Source organism: Lycorma delicatula, chromosome 11 (genome assembly GCF_047948215.1).
Source record: "Lycorma delicatula isolate Av1 chromosome 11, ASM4794821v1, whole genome shotgun sequence".
Taxonomy (NCBI): domain Eukaryota; kingdom Metazoa; phylum Arthropoda; class Insecta; order Hemiptera; family Fulgoridae; genus Lycorma; species Lycorma delicatula.
In genome coordinates this window covers 82,475,100-82,494,092 of record NC_134465.1, presented here as the reverse complement: position 1 = coordinate 82,494,092, position 18,993 = coordinate 82,475,100, and the positions used below count along the sequence as shown (strand labels likewise).

The following is an 18,993-nucleotide window of genomic DNA, read 5'->3' as shown; positions in this document are numbered from 1 at the left end:
ATTGGTTGCTGATGCATAAGGCTATTCAATCCTTTTCATAGTCTTCTTGAAACTGTATGTAACCAGATGTCGACATACCATCCTGCCAAAAGCTTTTTGTAACATCTTCACCATTTCAATGTAGTGAAAAACTTCCATTTTTGCAAAATTTAATGCACATCCTTTGTTGATAAAACAAAATATTATATTAAATTATTTTCAAACAAAATAAATCTTCATATGTAGGAAAATACATTTTAATTAATTGGTAGCCAAATCTGAACTAAATGTTTTATATAGTTGAAAATTTAATTGAGTCATACTAAATGTATGGCAAATAACCATACATTATAGATATACTCAGTTGAAAGACAGCATACAGAATTGAAAAAAATACTTGTTATTTTTGATCACACTTTATATATAGTTGAAAAATTATTGCAAATGAAATATTCATGGTTATTTTCCACAGTAAAACCTTAGTATAAATCAAGCGACCACTGTTATTTCAATACAAGTAACAGAATGAGTTGGCCATTTTGAATTTCTAATAAAGTTTATACAACCCTTTTTAACTTAAAATAATATATTTCACAAAATTATTTTAACACTAACTGAATAAAATTTACCTCTGTGAAAGGAATATCAAGAAAAAGTTCTTGAAGAAATCTCCTTGATCGTATGCGATGTGATGTTGATGACATTATATTGTAAACATCACAATATACACAAACATCTTGGAATACATCACTATAGGTTTGTTTTAAGCTGGAAAAAATTGCAATAAATTAAAAATTACTTAAAAAAGACTGCTATATACATACTTTTATTTTCACACATAAATCACAAACTTATAAATGTTATAATAATTTCTTTTTTCATCAGTCATTTAACTGGTTTTTGCTTTTTCCCAATACTTCTTTTGGTTTAGCATTAGTATTTAATCTTCTACATTTACATTCCCAAGTATGTTCTTCTATTATTTATTTTCTTGTACTTTCTATTTTCTTGAACACTGAGACAAAGAAATTTTGAGGAATTAGTAACCAGACAGGTGATTGAACACAAATAATCAATCATCTAGCTGTTAACAAGATAAAGTGATTATTGCATTCTCTAGTGGATATATATCAGCAAGGGCATATGGTTAAGATATATCATACTGAATTTCTTCCATTTAAGCTAAGAAAAATAGAGGGCAACTTTCCCAGTTTTCTATGCTAAAAGGAAAAAAGCTTTGTTTTCATACTTTTTTCTTCATCTATCAATCTAATTTCTTTTTACTCTTCCCTCCAGAAATAAGTAATCTAACACAGGAGCTTTAGTATACTGCCCACTGATAGTTCTACAATTCCATGAGTAATTCCTCTTTTCAAAATTTTGAAAAAGAGGTCAGAAGACGACAGCACAGTCATCTTCCGACCTCTGTGCTGTAAAGGTAGAGTCCCTTCCTTTTGTTTGGAAAGTTGAATTTGAACCTACAGTTTTCACATACAAAATACTTCACAGAAAAAGTACAAGTAATTGTGTTTTCAATCAGTAGTTACTTTATAATAAACGTTTTTAAAAAGATAGAGAATAAAATTTGATAATTTAAGTATTTTTAATACACATATACTTACTGTAATAAAGCTTGTTTGCAGGTTTTATATAAAACTGGATTAGATAATTGTTCAACAAATTTTAAAACATCTCTGCGGACCATTGAATGACTTTTTAAATTATCACTTACTGAACGCTGAGCAATACCTGTAAAATAAATAATAATTAAAGAATAATTATCTATTTACAAAAGTAATAAAAGCAATGAGAAATAACTGTTAGATTGATATTTCGGATATTTGGACTATTGGATATAATGATTTCTCTAGTCATATATACTGATTATTTGATTGTATCCAAAGGTAGGTTTAGTTGTTTGCCTTCATATACTTAATCAGTGTTGACAGCAAATATTGATTCTGCACAATAACCTATTAACACAGTACCAACAATGTATATTTGGTGAAACTGCAGAATTAGAAGTATTCTTTACAAATACAGATCAACCAGATTTAGAAATTATTTACTCGTGCTGGTAATGTTTTAGTTTGAATACTACATTTTAATTCTAACACTCAATATACTCAAGTCAATAAAGAAATTTTCATTCTAAGAAATACTTTTACCGCAAAGAGGTAGTTAATGTATGGATTTGATCACTATGAGTGATTTTACCATACTGTTGTTATCTCCAAACAGAGTATTAATATCCATTTATAGATAATCAGTTGCATTTGTTCATAGTGTCTTCTAAAATAGTATCATAGCGTCTTACATACCAGATTTTATTATTAAGTAGAGTAATATTTGTATTTCAAGTACTTCATTAGAATTTTATCTAACCTTAATACAGATCAATTAATTGAATCCTGAAGCCAAAATATGAAATGTATTATAAATGTTCGGGTTACTGTACACTTCCACCAGAAACTGGATACTACTTTTACACCAGAAATGTGGGTATTTAATTTAGTTACAAGTAAAATTAGATCTTTAGTTACGTTTTAACCCAGATTTAACTAGATTACCCACATTATGCCATATTCATTATTTTGTTTATATTTAAACTAAATTTCTTCCTTAACAATCTGTCTAATATCTGTAACATGTATACATTTCTAGAATCAACAAATAAAGAATATTATTAAATAATTTTTTCATTTCCTTTTTTTATTTTTCTAAACCACAAATTAAAAATGAAGTGCCATGTACAGGGCTATATTAGTCTCATTCCATTAAAATTGCTTCCTTCTCTACATTTCTACATTTACAGGAAAAACAATTCTTGTAAAAAATGAAAACGGTTTTCCTTTTTCTATAATTCAACCTTACTCTATTTTGTTAAAAAAAATTATAAAAATCATCTTTCATGTTCTAGAAATGATCTCATGCAGTTGTACCTTTATGTTTTTTATTTTTTTTGTATAATTAATCTGAAAATTTAATTGTTTCTTGTGTACACCACCTGTTCTTTTCTGAAAATAAACTGGTCTTTAACTAGTTTGAGCATACGGTACTAAGGGCAGTTATAATGCCCCGGTAACAAAACGATAATGACAAAACATTCATTATGTCAGCATTCAGATTTGGACTCTTGGAAGGGATGCAGTGGTGATTTATTTTTGTTTAGGACAGACAAGAGGTTAGACATCAAACTGTATAAGTCTTTTTTGTCCTGATTACATTATCTTGTATTTCAAACTGATTTTCAGTCGGTGGGCTCTGCTTTGAAACCTCTATGCCAGAGTTAGTTCTAGTCGGACTGATGCAGCGGACTAGATTTTAGACTCAGACAGCCTTGCCTAAAGTCTGCAATGGAGTCAATCCTCAACACAAAGTACATCACTCACAGAAGCCTCTCTGTTTCTAGTAGCTTCATCGACTCCCTTAAGGTCATGTTGGACTTCAGTTGACTTGAAATGGTGGCAATTTTTTTTTTTTTTTTTTAGGGCGAAAAACGCTTGCGCGTTATCATCGCCCGGAGTCTTTTTTTTTTTTTTAATATAAAAAATAAAAGTATTTAAACCTATTCTAAAAGATGAATAAAACTTACGACTAATATCACAGATAAAAACTAATATAAAATCAAGAATAAATAGAATTTTACAAAGTCAAAGATGGGTGTAAAGGGCCCATTCTTGGATAACAAAAGACTAAAAGGATCTAATATAAAACTTAAAACTAAAACAACAAAATGAAATAAAACTTAGAACTAACACAAATTATATAATTAAAACTAGGTTAAAAATAAAAATTAAAAAGTTGAAATAAAACTTAAAACTAACATCACTAAAATCTTACAACTAATATCACAGACTGTCTTTAAAATATTAAAAATAAAAAAAATAAATAAATAAAATAAATAAAAAATAACTATATAAAATTTAACAATTCCGATAAGGAGTGTAAAAGGCTCCTAATCGGATAAAAAAAAAAAAAAAATAAAAAATAAACAATAAAAAAAAATCAAAAACTTATTTAAAAACTCTTCTAGCATTAAAAAATATACGCAACGATATTAAATTTTTTGCATTAACCCAGCGCTACGAAGAAATAAAAACAACCGGGTTAAAATTTTATTATCATTGCACAAGACACCACGGATGTTTTTTGGTAGATTAAATTTACGACGCAACGCCGCATAACATATGCAATCCACAAGTATATGGTGCACAGTCATGGGGCAGTTGCATCGTGTGCATAGGGGTGCTTGTCCTCTTATCATCAGGTAATCGTGTGTGATCCTCGTGTGTCCTATCCGCAATCGACAAAGGACTACTTCCTCACGCCGAGTTTTTCTGTATGAGGTGTCCCATGGTAACACATAATCTTTAATCTGTCTGAGTTTATTATCAACGGTAGCCGTCCAGTCACCTTGCCACCTTGCTCTTAATAATTGTTTTACATAGTTAATGAAATCAGAAGTAGCAACTCGGGTGGTGAAAGGAGGCTGGTTACATGCTTCTTTGGCAGCGGAATCTGCATGTTCATTACCTGGAATCCCTACGTGGCTAGGGACCCAGCAAAAACCCAACTCCGTGCTACGACTATTCAACTCAGCGACCGCGCTGCAAATCCCAATGACGATAGGATGTTTGGAACAAAAGTTTTTCAAGGCTTGGAGAGCACTACACGAGTCACTGCAAACAAGAACTCTTCCACATCTAGGGCTAATGATGTTCAGAGCCCCATCCATAGCGTACAGTTCAGCGGCAAACACACTCGCAATACCGGGGAGTCCAAACATACAAGCCCCCTCACTAACAACAAATGCACACCCAACCGTATCACCCTGCCTCGATCCATCAGTGCAAACAACCGCGTCCGGCTTCATCCTGGAGAGAACACACCGAAACACCTGCCGAAACACAATAGACGGTGCTGATTGTCCACCGTATGTGGTCAGGTCAAAATTAAAATTTATAAGGCCCATTCTCCACGGAGGACACGAGCAAGGATACATAGGAAAGAATGACGGCTTGTCAACATTCACATGCTGCAGCAGACGCCAGGCACGGACACCCACCGGTGCAGCACGACGCGGATGATCCCCATACTCTCCTAGACTAGGACTTCCAAAGACTGACTCAAGAGCCGGGTGATTTGGCTGTCCTCCGAGACGAGCAAAACATGACAACAAAAGCCGGTCCCGTCCATCCCAAAGTGATGGCCCACCACAGTCCACCAGTAAGCCTGCGACAGGACTAGATCCAAACGCGCCTGCGGCAAGCCGAAGGAAAGCATGATGCACACCATCCAGCATTTTAAGCACGGTTTGACGAGCTGATGAGCAGGCCACACAACCGTAATCTAACCGGGAGCGAACAAAGGAATAGTAAAAACGTATCACACATGATCCATCGGCTCCCCAGTTGGTGTTAGTAAGGACTCGCATCATATCTAGAACTTTGGAACATTTTGTTTTCAATTCTTTTAAATGCTTGACCCAAGCAAGACGGCTATCAAAAATTAAACCCAAAAACTTAACGTAATTAGAGATAGTAACAGTCTCACCGTTCAAAAAAATTTGCGGAATAGAAGGGTTTCGTAGCCGAGAAAAAACTACACATTTTGTTTTTTCGGGTGAAAATGTGAAACCAGTAATCCTGGACCAAGCTTCAAGGCGATATACAGCGCTCTGCTGTAGGTGCCGAACGGCTTGCAATGTAGATAGCAAAGTCGTCAGCAAATAGAGAGCATGAGACAGGAGCCCGAACACACCCGGCAATATCATCCATGACTACAGAAAACAAGGTGGCACCTAATACACCACCTTGGGGCACTCCACTCTCCAAGATGACACCATCCGAGAGCGAATCATCCACACGAACACGAGCCGTTCGGTGATTTAAGAATCCCCGGATAAAAGCAAGCATATTGCCCTTGATTCCCCACTTTTGGAGAGTGTTAAGAATACCACGTCGCCAGGCTGTGTCATACGCCCCTCCTACATCAAAGAAGACAGCGACGAGGTGTTGCCGATTGAGGAAAGCGTCCTGTATGGCTGTTTCTAGTGACACCAAATGGTCAATGGAAGATCGTCCTTGTCGAAAACCACACTGCTCTGGAGATAGAAAGCCATGCCTCTCCAAGCACCATGCAAGTCCGCGGCTCACCACTCTCTCCACCATCCCACACAAAACGCCTGTCAACGAAACAGGGCGGTAGCTTGAGGGGCCCGTCCGGTCCCCACCAGGCCCCAGCACTGGTACAACAAATGCTTCCGACCAGCCGGGTGGGAAGACCTGTTCGGAGAACAAACCGTTGAAAACATTCAAAAGCCGTTGTAGCGCCGAATTAGGAAGGCGCGAAAGCACGGAAAAGCGAACGCTGTCCGGTCCAGGGGAAGTGTCCCGTGAATTTCCAAGCGCATGTAACAATTCTCCAAACACGAATGGAGCGTTCAACCCACCAACCGAACCACCAATGTTCAACGATAACTCCTCCATCTGCATCCTGCACCGCTGAAAACCGCCACTATACGATGAGGTGAGAGACACCGAGCGGAAAGACTCTGCCAGACCACCCGCCACCTCCGAGGATGCTGAAAGGAGCTCTCCCTCATCAGCAAGACCAAGAACAGATTGTTTCGGTGATCCGAAGATTGCACGAACCCTCTTCCATACAGTAGACGTGGAAGTAGTGCGTGAGATAGTGCTCACGTATTTCGTCCATGAATTCCTCTTAGCGTCCAAGAACACTCGACGGCACACCGCTCCAGCCCCGCGGTACAAATTCAGATGTTCCGTTGCGGGCCCACGACCAAACCCACGTAGCGCCTGCCGTCGATTCCCAATAGCATCCCTGCATTCATCGTTCCACCATGGAACGAAAGGACGTCCAGGATTACCCGATGTTTGTGGGATATATCTGTTGGCATTCTTAAGTATCATGGACGTAAAAGAAGAATATTGGTCGAGGATGTTCGCTCCATCGTCATACTGAGATTGGAATGCTTTACAGTATCCGTTCCAATCTGCCTTTTCAACAATCCATCTCCGTGGCATTCCTCTAATCTCGCAGTCTACACCGAAACTAATAATAATTGGTCTATGATCACTGCCGTGATAGTCATCACAAATCGACCAATTAATATGAGGGAGCACATTCGGTGAGCATATGGAAAGATCAAGGCCAGATACAGCACCAGTTGATAAGGACACAAATGCGTGCGATCCACCATTCAGCAGGCAAAGGTCAAAATCTTGTCTCAATCCGCCCATCACATTTCCTCGAGCGGAGCAGAAGGCTGAGCCCCAGGAAATATGATGGGCATTGAAGTCTCCTACTATCAACGATGGAGATGGTATTTGTGTAAGGAGATTTGAGACATCCAAAGCACTGAACACAGTGTTCGGTGAGAGACACAGACCGCAGACATGCAATTTGAAGGGAATAGCGACCCTCACCGCAATAGCAGGAATGACAGCGGCCAGTTGAACTCCTGCAGCCGACACCCCACTCCCCACGAAAATCGCCACCCCACCACTCTCCCCACTGTCTACCAGGCAGTCGTATCTCTCGCAGAAGCATCCTCTAAGCGCAACTCGGTCATGCTGCAGAAGGCGAGTTTCCTGGAAACACACGACCAGCGGATCACGTGTGCGCGCCAGCACTCCAACATCCCCAATGCGGGACCGAACACCCCCAACATTCCACCGAACAATGTTCACAAGTGTAAAAAACAAATAAAAAAATAAACTTCGGAAACCATATAAAAATCAGTTGCACGTGATTCGGCCTTTCCCTTTTGAACTTTTCACTCTAAAGAACTCCGACGCCCTAGGGTCGGGTGGCTCCCCAACCACATCCTCCAGTACATGAGGTAATGGTGGAGGAGATCCATCCGAATGGGATGCTGCAGTCGACATCCCAGAAGAGACAGCTACGTGGGTTCCCCCCATGGGGAGCCCACTAGGCGGCCCACTGCCAGCCGTCATTCGCGGCGGCACGACCCTGGGAACAGGAACCCTCGCATGCATCATACCGCTTGATTCACCAGCCGCGACGGAGGACCCCCCATTCATCCCTGTCAGCCCCGAGACAGTGGCTGCAAGCGAAGCCACCCGATCAGACAGCATCTGAACAAGCCCCTCAAGCTCATTGCAGGATCCGCACTGCTGACCATCAGCATTCGCAGGAATTTGTCTAGTTGCAGCGGCGGCAAAAGACACGTCCGGCCCAACCAGGCTCCGTGAGTTGTTTATCCCTTTACACTCTCCACGTGCAGCCGGAAAAGACAGCTTCCGCTCCGCACATATCCTGAGAATCGCCCTTTCCTCCCCAAAAGCTGGGCAATCTCGGGAGCGGGCCGCACGTGGACCACCGCAGCCCGCACACCCCTCACCCTCCTCGCAGTTAGTGTCGTTGCGACCCTCTCCACCACATCGAGCACAGATCTCAGTCTTCGTGCAAGATGCTGCAGTATGACCAAAACCTTGGCATCCGAAACACCGCCGTGGGTTGGGCATGAATGGTCGTACCCGAACCGAGAGGTAACCCACTTTAATCTTTTCTGGTGGAACAGGGAGACTGAATGTTAATATAAGAGACGGTGTCGGTTCTTCTGTTCCATTCTGCCGTTTCATTATACGTTTCACTTCAACAACATCTTGGTGGCAAAGCTCGTCAACTATTTCAGAGATATCTATATCTAGAAGGTCTCTACAAAAAATTACACCCCGGCTCGTATTTAACGTTTTGTGGCATTCTGCGCTTATATTTATGCCACCCATATTACGGAGACGTAAGATAGATCGACTCTGATCATCGTTGAATGTTTCAACCAGAATCGATCCGTCACGTAATTTCCTGATATTCTTAGGGGAGCCACTTGCACCTGTTAGGGTTTTATTTATAAGGAAGGGTGAAACCTTTTGGAGGGAGCCACCTTCCTGACTATTTCGGAGAACAATGAATCGAATATTTTTAGTGTTCATGTTTAAAGATTTGTAGTTCTCTTCCATAGGACTTTTATCCTCGTCAGATACAGCTGACCGAGGTCTCTTCGCAAGACATAATTTGGTGGTTTTTTCAGATGGACCACCAACCATCATTGTGTTTATTGTTGGAACTGAAATTTTGGTCCCACGAGTACCGGCGAAAAATGGACCACTCCAGCAGAGCGCACGCGTACTGGAGCTAGAGCTAAGTACAACTGGGTTCGCCCTGGTGCCCAGAGGACATCGTTCAAGACTCACTACGTAGAGCCATTCACCCATCGGCACGATTTGTTCCCACCTTGGGTTACGGTTGCGTTTCGTAAGATGTCGCAACACCACCGAGTGTTAATGTAAGAAATATCAGTGTAGGATGTTGTTGTGTAATTGTGTAAGTGTGTATGTTGTAATTTATGTAGTGTTCTTGGTGTAGTATATGTGTATAATGTAAAGTGTTCTGCAGCTCACTGTATAGTGGGAAGAATAGCTGCAGAGGCTAGGCCCGTGGGGACGCCAACCCCCAAAGTCTTAAAGAATAAGACTCCCCGTCGGGGAGAAATGGTGGCAATGAATAGCATTAGATCTGGTTCTGAATCGTAAGCATACACAGGTCTTTGACAAGTATCAAGCTGACAGTTATATTGAATTAATCAGATTTGGGTTGAAGGGGTGGGTGTTGCAATTGATCACACTTAACAGGCATTTGATTGCAGTGACACAATCATAGAGAAGCATGGAGCAGGACATTTTTGGTACAGCCTTACAGAACTAGGTCTTCTTTTCTTTCATTTTGTGTTTAGCCTCTGGAACCACATAAGGTATTACTTCAGAGTATGAATGAGGATGGTATGAATGTAAATGATGTGTAGTCTTGTACAGTCTCAGGTCGACCATTTCTGAGATGTGTGGTTAATTGAAACCCAACCATCAAAGAACACCAGTATCCATGATGTAGTATTCAAATCTATATAAAAGCCTTTATTAGGATTTAACCTTAGAACTCTCGACTTCGAAATCAGCTGATTTGTGATGATAAGTTCACCACTAGACCAACTGGGTGGGTCTACATAGGTAGCTCTATGCTCATTCATGATTCTATTTTCTATATTATAGATTCACAAACTCTTAAGAGTAGGCATTCTGGTCTTCGTTTAGCACAAAATTTATTCTAATTTTTTTAATCAGGGAAATGGAATTATTTTATGCTGTGGGTAAATTTCAATGAAAAATGTCATAATGAAATTTTAAGGCCAGTCTTGTTTATGCTCCAATGAAATAATACTCTTATTACTTACGTTTTCTCTTTACAAACAGATTAAAAATGTAACAGATTCAACCTTTTAGAGGCAGATCAACCAAGGAAAATAAAATCAGTATTATAATGCAAGAAAATTTAAGAATTGCTTTATTTTCCTAAAATTACAGTTAAGTAACTATATACTTACCAGATTTAGTGTTCTGTGACTTTTTCTTCTTTCCAAAATTAAAAAGGGTTATTAAGGGTTTACATTTCACCACGATGATAAATAACTGAAGGATGCAGTGAGTTGTGGATTTAGGAAACACTGCCAACATTATTAATTGGTAGAATGAGAACACTGGTACACAATTAGGAAAAATAAATAGCTGTAAAAATAACAACTGTTTATGAAAAAATAAATATAAGCTTTTGCAGCAAATAAAATCTACTTTTATGCCATATTTGTTTCATTTGACTATCTCTTGTGAGTTATAAGTAACTGTGCATTACATTTCAGCCACCTCTTGTATGCAAGTAAAATAATTTTCTCAAAGCCTGAATGTTTCAGTATGAAGTCTATCTCAACTATCAATCAGTAAGTGTTCTGAAAACATTTATGAAAAAGGCTGATGTGCCCTTTCATTCAGGAATCATACAGATATCCATATATTATGGTAGCATAAACTGGATGGCTATTTTTGCCTTCTTAAAGGCTTACAAAGAGATAGCTATCACCTGTTAACAACAAAGGTTTCACATGATTCCTAAGAGAATTACTAATTATATTAATTAATTATAATTAAAAAATAATAAATAAAATACTTACTAGTAACGTCAGTGCTAGAACTATCAATACTGTTTACACCTTCTAAACCACCTTTTGTCTGCCAAGGCAACATTATTGGGCTTTCACCTTCACCAGGTGCATCTCCATAACTGCTTTCGGTCTCTAAATATTAATAAAAGAAAGACATAACAAGTTAAAAAGCTATTAATATATATATATACATTGAGATCAGTGGAAAAAAAGTTTCTTTGTATTCTACCAGTATTTGCCTTTAGAATTGCATAACATATTAATCAAATCTATCAACAATTGTGTTTTGAAAGGTGACATACCACTGAGTATTTTTAGAAAGTTATGGTTACATTATTTAATTATTTAAAACTTATTGCGTTTTGAAAATGAGTAAAGTTAAACAAGAAATTTGATACATTCTGAAATTTTATTACAAATAGTGAAGAATGTGACTCAGGCTACTGAAAATAATTGAAATATGTATGGTCATGATATACAATCAGTACATACAGTACAAAGCTGGTTCAAGTGTTTTCAATCTGTTTATTTTGATGTCAATCCTGTACTTCACAGTGGTCAGAAGATGACTGAAAATAGCAATAAAACTGAGCAAGACTGGACAATTAGTAATTAGTTAGGATATCAGTAATAAATTTAACATCAGCCACAAAACAGTTTTAAATTACTTGTAGAAGGCTGGATACGAAAAAAATCTTGATGTTTGATGCCACATGATTTAACAATGAAAAATTTAATGAACTGAATTTCCATCTGCAATTCATTACTAAAGTGAAAAAAAATTGAAGCATTTTTAAAAAGGCTGATTACAGACAATGAAAAATGGATCACTCACAGTTAAAATGTATGGAAAGATCGTGGTTGAAGCAAGGTGATGCTCTGCAAATGGCAGCAAAGCCAGGATTGAGGCCAAGAAAAATAATGTTTTGTGTGTGTGTGTGTGTGTGTGTGTGTGTGTGTGTGTGTGTGTGTGTGTGTGTGTGTGTGTGTGTGTGTGTGTGTGTGTGTGTGTTGGGATCAGAAAGGAGTTCATTATGAGCTGCTGCCACAGGTTAACTATCGATTCTAACCTCAATCGATTGATATTTAAGATATCATTTTCCATCACAACAATGCCAGTCCATACACATTTTTGGAAAATTAAGAGAGCTTGGCAGGGAAGGAAGTTTTGATACACCACTAAATAGTCCTGATATTGTTTGTTCTGTTTTATTCCTAACAGAATAAAATTAGCTTCAAAAGAGGCCTGTGAAAACCACTTATCGCAGTATTTCATTCAGTTTTTATAAGAAAATATTTTCTTATTTGATAAACTGATCTAAATGATTACTTGCATCTGTTTACCCAGACATACAAGAATAACCAAGCAATACTTGCACGATCCTAACTCTGACCGAAAAGTTCTCCATGTCTTATTTTAAAAAAAGGAACAAATAAAGAAGTGTTCCTTCATAAAAAAATTCATTTTATAGTATTTGCAATCAATAAATTATAACAAAGTTCTACTCGATGGATTTCTTCATACAATGATTTCAGAAAACTATTTTAACTCAGACACCCATTCTTACAACAATGTACTTCTTCTATTCACAAATTTTTGTTTTACATACAAGATTTAAAAAGGCGTTAAAAAGTTAATAACTAATGGAAATACATTTTACAACTTATGTTATTTCATTAATGAAAGGAAGTCATAATAAGCTACAATAACGTAAACTATTATTATTATTATTATTATTAATAATAAAAATTGTAATACTTACTACTTTAATATTTTGTTTTTTGTATGAGCACTTTCATAGAGATCACGAATTCATCAGATTCAAATAAAAAATTTTTATGTTAAAAATTAAAATAGAGAAGTATGTTTCATCTTCTAAGTCGATCTAAATTCCTAGAAGAATCTAGATGAACAATTTTGAATCCGATGAAGTAGTGATCACTATGAAAGCGCTCATATAAAAAACAAAATATTAAAGCAGTAAGTGTTATAACTTTCATTATTGTAACTAATTTTTAGTTATACTGCTATCACGCTTAATTACAAATTCATTAACATAATGAACTATTCATAATTACTAATTTGGTCAGTTCAACTTAAACATAAAGATTAAATTGTCATAGCAAACATGCTGCATTGATGAACAACAATCTTCTGTACACAGGTTTCCATACTGTACATGTTAATTAATCATACAGTTCCATTAAAATTCTACTTCTAGAATACTGCAATCCTTTTAGAAAACATCAATATTATCATTTTAGTGTAATGATGTCTGTTTATTTATTTAATTTTTAGTGATATAATCTCCATTAATATAGCGATTGCTGAATTGCATTTTTTATTACGCTTTTTCTAGCGGAAATTCTAAGTGGAAGTGTCCAAGTTTAAATGAATGATTGCAAATCATAATAGAAATCAAAAAAGAAAGAGAGAAGATTAGAACTCTCATTCCGAAATACTCACAAAGTTTCTCAACACAATTCTATAAAACAAAAAGAAAAAAAAAGAAGTAACTTTAAAAAGACTGGTAATGCAAATTCTAACAGAAAGTGCATCAAATCCTGTGTGAATATGTACATGAAGACATTGATGAAACTATATTGAAATGATTAATTGCGGCTAATGATAAACATCTGGTTCTATCAATAAAGAAAATTAAGCTACAGAAATAGCCGAAGTGAATAGTTTTTTAAAATAAATAAATTGGGAATGTTTGTTGAAAATACAAAAAATTTTGGGAGGATGAAAAATGAATACAATGCACTTGCTGAAGGTAATTGGTAAATTTGTATTATACATATAAACAGTGATTTTTTTCCCCTCTTTTAGTGCGCTTTCATTCATAACAAAGGCACTAAATTATATATGTTGGCCTTTTGCTTTTAACACCGGAAAAATATGGAAAAAGTTATTATAGCCATGAAAAATTAAAAAAAAAAAACTGAAATAAGTATGACATTTATTTTTATTCTTCCATTTTAACTATTTTTATAAAATGAAGTTTCTACATAACATATATTTTCTTTACACGCTAAATAATTTACTACCCAGAAGTTTGATTGTATTTGTGAAAAAAAATTGTTTATTTGTTCAAGACATAACAATCTGCACCAAAAATAAAACTGGTGTAACCTCCATCTATAATAATTTGAAAAAATATTAGCAATTAAGAAATTGTAAATTGTATTGTATAGTTTTTAATGATACAAAAGGAAGTTTTTTGGAACCATGAAAAATAAAGTTTTGCCCTCTTCTTGGTAAAAATATGGTTTTTACTGATTTGTATATTCGCAGTTCTTTAATTAATAAAGAAAAAAATAAATTATTTGAAACAACTTTACATGAAAAGCATATTTAAAATTTTTAAAGGGACAGAGCTTTGAATGAAAACAAATTCTGGTTAGGGTGTTTAAAAAATTTTATTTTACTTTATTAGATTTTATAACTCTTAAAAAAAAAAAACAAAGAAGCAATCTATGTGAATAAATCCTGAAAAACAGTAATTCTAGCCTAGAATAACAAACACATACTGCTAATGGTGGGGATTTTATTTTCTTATTTTTATACATTTCTAACTTAAGCAAATATGGAAAGAAATTGGTTCTGCTACGAATGGAAGAGATAAATTTGAAAACTACAGATTAATATAAAACAGTACCAGGTAGATAAGAAAGATTCAGCATTCAAATATTTGAGGACTACCATTCTCAGAAAATAAGAACACAAAAGAAGACGAATACAAGAATTTAGGCTACAAGTGATTTTCAAAACATAAGAAATCTAACATAGCCTAAAGACAACCTGAAAATTGTAAAATCCTTTTTGTTTTGATACATACATATGCAACAAGAAAAAGATGGAGTAAAGAAAGAGTAAGAGTAGAATGGAAATTACAGTAACTGTGAACTTCAAGATCATTTTAGTATAACAAAGAGAGCTGTAAGGAATATAATAGAAAAACAGGATTAAAGTCAGATGTTGTTACAGAGAAGATGATTAAAACTGCAATGCTTCAAATACATGTTAGAACAATATAATTAAGGTTACCAAAGAAAGCTTTTTCATTAGTTATAATGAAAAGGCTGAAGATGAAATGGATAATGCAGGTAAAAGAAGAATTGGAAAAACTGAATAAATGTTGAAAAATTTAACAGTATTTTACCTGTTCTAGTACGATGCGAAGAGCTCGCAGATACTTTTCTCCATCTACTTACTCTTTGATTATTACGATTACCACCAGAACATAAAAGACAACTATTGCGATTATGTCGCCGTTTGATTGGTACTTCCATCGGTACACTGATAACGCCGCACCCTCCAGTATCAGTACCAGTATCTGTTTCTGATTCAGCAGAACTAATATTTTCAACACCTAAAAACAATAAAATTTATTTATAACAAAATTAAAAAAAAAAGATTAATAAATGAAAAAATATTTTTTCTTCACAATGTTAAGTGAATGCTGTAAAGTAAGGAATTATTTGTTTTGTATTATTATTTTTTTAAATTTTTATCTGAAAATCAATATTGTAAAACTGTACATTATCAATTACTTAGAATCAAATGGGCAGTGGCCATATTTCTGTAAAAATAAAGTTTTGCCCTCTTCTTGGTAAAAATATGGTTTTTACTGATTTGTATATTCGCAGTTCTTTAATTAATAAAGAAAAACGATCTTAAATAGAACAATTTTCATCAATATTTGAGCAACGTAATGAAAATGAAAACAAATAGAAAGCTCACCAGTAACAGAAAAAATGAATAAAAAACAGAATTTAATGGTTACAATTCTGGCAACATTCGCTGGGAAAGTACAAAGGTTTAAATTATAATAGATTTTTGGTTACTTTTAAGAACACACTGTAACAGAAAATTGAATTAAAAATTAGGAAGTCATTTTTTTTATATATTTGAAGTTCTAAATCAAATATTAACAGATTATAAATATTGAGATCAAAAGGACAATCAAAAGATTATAATAAAAAATCTACAGAAAATCCAGAAACAAGCAGCACTATAATTTATTAGTCCCTAGTTGTATGCAGCAAAAAAATCCCTAACTTGCTGGCCCTTCATTAGTCAATGAAAATAGAAATACATGCACAAAACCAGTGTAGCGGTAGAAAAACAGAATGGTACCTACATCACTCACATACAAATGCGACTGAAAAACCGGATTTAACTAACTTATTAAGATGCGGTGAAAATAATGAAAAGTATAAAAAAAAAGAATTTAAGTACTTTAATGCTATCTTTTAGTCATAATAAAAAAAAAAATTTAAAACAATTAAGTACTGGTAATAATAATTGTGAATATCTATTTCAATTTTCAAATAATTCTCTTTAAAATGTCTTCAGTTAACATGAAATACAATAAGCACAACCTTTTTGAAAGTTTAAAGAACCAAGGATATTTGTAAATACTGAGATATGGCTTACACTCAACTCACAATTTCACCAACTTTAATTTGTTGATTATTGTGAACCATTTTTCTTTGCAACTTGTAATTATTTTGATGTGAAGAGAAGACGTATCTTTTTGTTCATCAAAAATCCTACCTTTATAAAAGTGACAAATTGATTCACATATGTTGCTTCCATTCAAACAATTTTCTCCATATTGCAGTTGCAGTCTCTGAATAATCTGATGGTTTCACCCTCACTGAATTTTGAAAATGTATCACTGCTCATATCTCTTCTTTGGTGCAATCAGACATAGTACCACTCCTTTTAAATCCATTTATAAATAAAACCACAAACTGCTAAAAATGAAACAATACTTTCAATATATAAACTGTATGAAGTTATGATTTACCAGAACAATCAGTGTTGTGAGAAATATAATAAAAAGAGAAATAAAAATTTTCCTTTAGTTTTTAACTATCCCTTATATATAAAAAAATTACTATTTTAGTAACAGAATTGTATAATCTCAATCTTACATATTCAATTTTCAAATGGCTCTAATAATATTTACTATTTAATATTAATATTTATTTATTTAATATTCAAAGGCTGATTTAAAATATATATATTCAATTTATTTAATATATGGCAACCATTTAGAAAACAATATTGTTGGTTTTATTTTTCAGTAAAGGTAGAAACATGTTTTTTTTCATTAAACAATACCATCATTATAGTAATGCATAGTTTTATAATTTTAATTAATAGTGGAGAAACGACTGAATTTCCCCTTAAAACAGCTGGAAATCTCAACCAACTCTTAAAAACAAGTTCAGTCATTCACAAAATCATGGAATACAGTACTGAACTCATTCTTGTCTATCTGACTTTTGATTAGGTTGATTTTATTGTGATACTGAAACAACCATTAGGAAAATTTATAGACAGACTTAAATGATAAAGCTCTGTTTTTACTTACATTAAACTAAAAATTTCTATATTATCTTTAAACAAAAAGTTATTAATGCTACAAAACATTAAAATTGCACTATTGGAAACACTACCTTCTATGCTTATTTTTTTTGTAATTTTTATATTTTCTTTGAATGAATAGCAAAGCGCAATAATAATGTGCAAAAAGAACAAGATTTAATAGTTATCAAGTACATTTATTTTAATCACATTTTTCGTTAAGATATAACTTCTAAGGCAATCAATCTTTTATCATCATATTTTTCAGCTGTATTAAATTTCTCTGACTGAGTATTTATCTTAATTATCTAGATATAAAAAAAATAATAATAAATAATAAATTAAAACTAACTTTAATTAATTTTTGTATATTTTCATCTTGTTTTAATGTGTTAAACCCAGCTTCATGTTGGGTCAACTGTCCGTACAAGTGTGGTGGTAGAAAAACATCACTTGGTGAATGTTTGGCACCACTTATTCTAGCACAATACCGTCCATCTTCACCACATTGATGAAGTGTCAATGAATCGCATAACTGGCTTTCAATAAGACATACATATCTGAAATAAAATATTGCAACAAAAAAAAAAATAAATAACCCAAAAGATAGATGATATAAGATATTAGATAAGATAAACTTATTTTTGTAATCAGCAATAAGGAAATATCATTTATTGAATAACAAAAGGGGCAGATGGTTTGATATTTTTAAATAATTAAAATATAAAAAATTCTTATATATGTATAAGGGTCATTCAATAAACAAATATTTTTAGTAAAGGTAAAGCTTAATGCAGGCAATTGAAACTTTTTTAAATGATGGTTGGCAATCTTGGGAAGTGTTAGTCAGCTGGTCGATTAATATTTACATAAACATAACCTCTAAAGTCTTAGTTATGATGGCCTGTCTACTTTTTAAGAACAGCGTTCTGTGATCCAATTTTTACTTTCAGAAAGTGTACAACCATCAGAAATATTCCCTCAGATGAACAAACAATACAGCAGTAGTTGCATGAACTGTGTGACTTTTTACGCATAGGTGGAACAATTTTAAAATGGCCGCAAAAGCATGGCTGACAAGCACAGTTCTGGGTGGCCAGAAAGAGTGTTGACTTTGGTGTTAGATTCTCGTATTGATTCACTTATCCAAGAAGACTAACGACTTACAGTTAAACAAATTGTTGAAAAATGTAATAAGAATTGTGCAAGGTAAGTTCCCAGAGAGCTTACTATTCATCACAAAGCTGAGAGATTTCACTTTTGCACTGAAATCAAAAATTGTTTCAATAATAAAGGTGACACAATTTTGAACAGGATTTTAACCTATGATGAAACTTGGATACATCATTTTGAGCCGGAGTCCAAGCGTCAAAGCATGCAGTGAAAACACCCTGAATCACCTGTCCAAAAGAAATTCAAAACGCAACCATCAGCTGGTAAGGTCATGTTAACCATCTTTTGGAGTGCTTATGATCCGATTTTTCTTTGATTAATTGGAGGAGCAACACACTATCAACAGCTTATACTACTCAGCCATGATTGAGAACAAAGTCGAGCCTGCAATGAAGAGGAAATGCCCAGGATGGTAGAGGAA

At 34.6% G+C, this 18,993-nt stretch overlaps 2 protein-coding genes across 2 annotated transcripts in view; both read right to left on the bottom strand.

Moving 5' to 3' along the window:
• The window catches only part of LOC142331985 (uncharacterized), a 76,944-nt gene extending 59,061 nt beyond the window's left edge, over positions 1–17,883 (bottom strand). Inside the window, exons 1-5 of the mRNA XM_075378036.1 lie at positions 17,752–17,883; positions 15,184–15,393; positions 11,027–11,149; positions 1,602–1,728; positions 609–747 (exon numbers count right to left, since the gene is read on the bottom strand). Coding sequence (XP_075234151.1) covers positions 609–747; positions 1,602–1,728; positions 11,027–11,149; positions 15,184–15,313 — 519 coding nt within the window. The 5' untranslated portion in view covers positions 15,314–15,393; positions 17,752–17,883. The remainder of the gene's footprint in view (positions 1–608; positions 748–1,601; positions 1,729–11,026; positions 11,150–15,183; positions 15,394–17,751) is intronic.
• Positions 17,824–18,993, bottom strand: part of LOC142331984 (uncharacterized) — a 42,918-nt gene continuing 41,748 nt past the window's right edge. The window contains exon 10 of the mRNA XM_075378035.1: positions 17,824–17,959. Within this exon, the coding sequence (XP_075234150.1) occupies positions 17,942–17,959 (18 nt within the window). The 3' untranslated portion in view covers positions 17,824–17,941. The remainder of the gene's footprint in view (positions 17,960–18,993) is intronic.